General features: G+C 51.6%; 1 protein-coding gene across 2 annotated transcripts in view; it reads right to left on the bottom strand.

Annotated features, from left to right (window-relative positions):
- The window catches only part of ADSL (adenylosuccinate lyase), a 19291-nt gene extending 18066 nt beyond the window's left edge, over window positions 1-1225 (bottom strand). The window contains exon 1 of one of the 2 annotated variants that reach the window (XM_023509412.1): window positions 1070-1225. Coding sequence is in view for 1 of the 2 variants with exons in the window: in XM_003783175.3 (XP_003783223.1) it covers window positions 1015-1167 (153 nt within the window). In the remaining variant the exon portion in view is untranslated. Of the gene's footprint in view, window positions 1-1014 lie in introns of both variants that reach the window. The other variant, XM_003783175.3, reaches the window with a different exon arrangement.
- Between the last annotated feature and the right edge of the window lie 1307 nt (window positions 1226-2532).

The following is a 2532-nucleotide window of genomic DNA, read 5'->3' on the forward strand; positions in this document are numbered from 1 at the left end:
CAGCCATCATTGTTGTTTGGCGGCCCGGGCTGGGGATTTGAACCCACCACCTTGGGTGTATGTGGCTGGCGCCTTAGCCGCTTGAGCCACAGGTGCCGAGCCTATGTTAAGTCTTAAAACAGTGCCTGGGTCTTAGAAAGCAGTATGTAACTGTTACCATACCACTCAATTTTTCTGGAGCAATGATGGGGTTGGGCAGGGTATCTAGGATCTAAGTTTCCCGTTTGAGAAGTTTCCTAGTACCATGGTCCTGGGCATCAGATCGTTTTGTTTTCACTATGCCATTTTGAAGACACTGCCAGTTTGGTTGCTGTGGAGCTTTCCTCTGAAATTTGTCAAGAAACATTTCTTTCAGTCGTCTGGGAAGACCCCTCTCAAGTTATTTCTGAAACCGTTGGACTAAGTAGCTATTATGTAGTCCTTAGCAGAGAAATCATAAACCCCTACCCGGATTCTCCCTCCTCAGGGGCAAAATGCAGCCAAGTGAAGAGGAAACAGCGGGCCTGAAAACACGCATTCCAGGCCTGTCACTAACTCACAGGCACCGTGGAAGAAAAAGTGGCCAGCTCTCAGCCCAGGCTCTGCTCTTAATACCTGGGTGGCTCAAGGCAAACAACGCCCTCACCAAGCTTGGAAGGCCTTTATGGATTAAACGAGAAAAAATGTGTAAAGAAACCAGTACAACGTCACGCAATCAAGCGCTCATTATTTGTGGTTAGCAGCATACTCAGGCAGGAATGGCCGGGACGAATGCCCGGACGCTGCAGACTACTTTTTCGCAGCCTCCTTCGTGTCTCTAACGCTCTGGGACTAAAGACACGTGAGGCAACAGGTGTCGGCTCTCGGGCTTTCTGCCCTTGCTTTCCTGGGGCCGAAACTCCTCAGGTCAGGGAACACCCAGCCGAAAATAGCCGGCTAAACCCCGCCTGGCGTGAAGCCCGGCACGTGCTGGGGCGGGCCAGCCTGTACTGCCCGGCCCGGCCCGGCCCGGCCCCTCCGCCTGGGGCCCGTTACCTGCTCAGCCTCCGCCAGCCACAGCCAGAGCTGCCGCCAGGTCCGGAATTTGTACCTGTCGCTAAACACGAAGCACATCTCCGGGCTGGCGTAGCGGGAGGCGAGTGGGGAGCGGTAGCTATCAGGCCCGCCACAGTCTCCCGCAGCAGCCATCCTGCGCGGACAACCACGCCAGAGCCGACAGGACAAGTAAGAGCGGAAGCGGAAGCCTGGAGGCCGGGCGGGGCGGGGCGGGGCGGGGCGGGGCGGGACTTCCTGCACTGATTCCGCCCCCGGGAGTTCTGAGCCCTGAGAGGTTTTGCTGGCGGAGGGTGGGGCAGCAACCTGCGGTTAGGAACGTGATAAGCGCTTCCAAAGTTACTTTGCCTCTCTGCGCCTTAGTTTTCTCATCAGAAAAGAGGTACATTAAGACCTGCTTAAGGTGGTTGTGCGGCGCAGGATTAGGGCGATGTTTGGTGCACGTAGGAGGCCCTGTATGTGTTGTCTGTGTTATTATTTATTACTGTCGCCTACTCCCGCCCCACGTCGGACTGCCTGAAGCGCACCGGCCCAAGGGAAACGGACATTTATTACCTACCGAGTGAACCTCTTGGATCAAACTTGGTGAAATGGATTTAAACACGCACTTCCAGATCCAGGAACTGAGTTACGTGTGTTGAGTGACTTGCTGAAGGCCAGCTACCTAGCTAGAAAGCAGGGCCGGACTTCAGACTTGATCTGCGGTCACGCGCCACACCCTGTCATACCAAGGCTGGGTGAATGGGTGAATGCCTTCTCCCTACACCCTCTTATCCAGAACACCTTTCTTTTCTCAGTACTCCTACTTAAAAGCTTAGCTAGAAAATGATTGATAATGTCACTCTCTTCTCTCTTAAGCCAATAATAATAAAAACCATATATGTTTATTAAAGTTCTTACTAGACACCATCCAGAGTGATCTCATTAATCCCTTAACAATCCTGAGTTGTTCAGGTATTAAGACAATACAAGGAAAGTTCTTGGTGCAGTGCCCAGAGTGAATGCTCAATAAATGGAAGCCATTGAGGGCCAGGCACGGTGGCTTAGACCTGTAATCCCAGGGCCGGTGGATTGCCTGAGGTCAGGAGTTGTATACCAGCCTGAGCAAGAGCAAGTCCCAGCTGCTTTGGAGGGTGAGGGAAGAGGATCACTTGAACCCAAGAGTTTGAGGTTACTGTGAACTATGACACCCTGGCTCTATCAAGGGTGACAAAGTGAGATTGTCTCAAAAAACAAAAAACAGTACTCATTATTTATGGACTCCATTTTGCAGATGACAAAACAAAGGCCTGGGGGAGGGAGGTGAGTATGTATAGATTGCTCAGATACTACACAGAAAGGGAGAGCAAGGAGTTAAATGCAGGTGGTGAGGATCCAGGCACCTAAAACAGCTCCAAATGTGTCTTTCCCTGTGCACTACAGTATCAGGTATTATGCTGCTTTGAAATTAACTGTTTCTGAACTCCTCACTAAAATGACACTTCCTGGAGAAATTCCACT

Source organism: Otolemur garnettii, unplaced genomic scaffold (assembly GCF_000181295.1).
Source record: "Otolemur garnettii isolate 467f Iridium unplaced genomic scaffold, OtoGar3 scaffold00007, whole genome shotgun sequence".
In the NCBI taxonomy this organism is placed as follows: domain Eukaryota; kingdom Metazoa; phylum Chordata; class Mammalia; order Primates; family Galagidae; genus Otolemur; species Otolemur garnettii.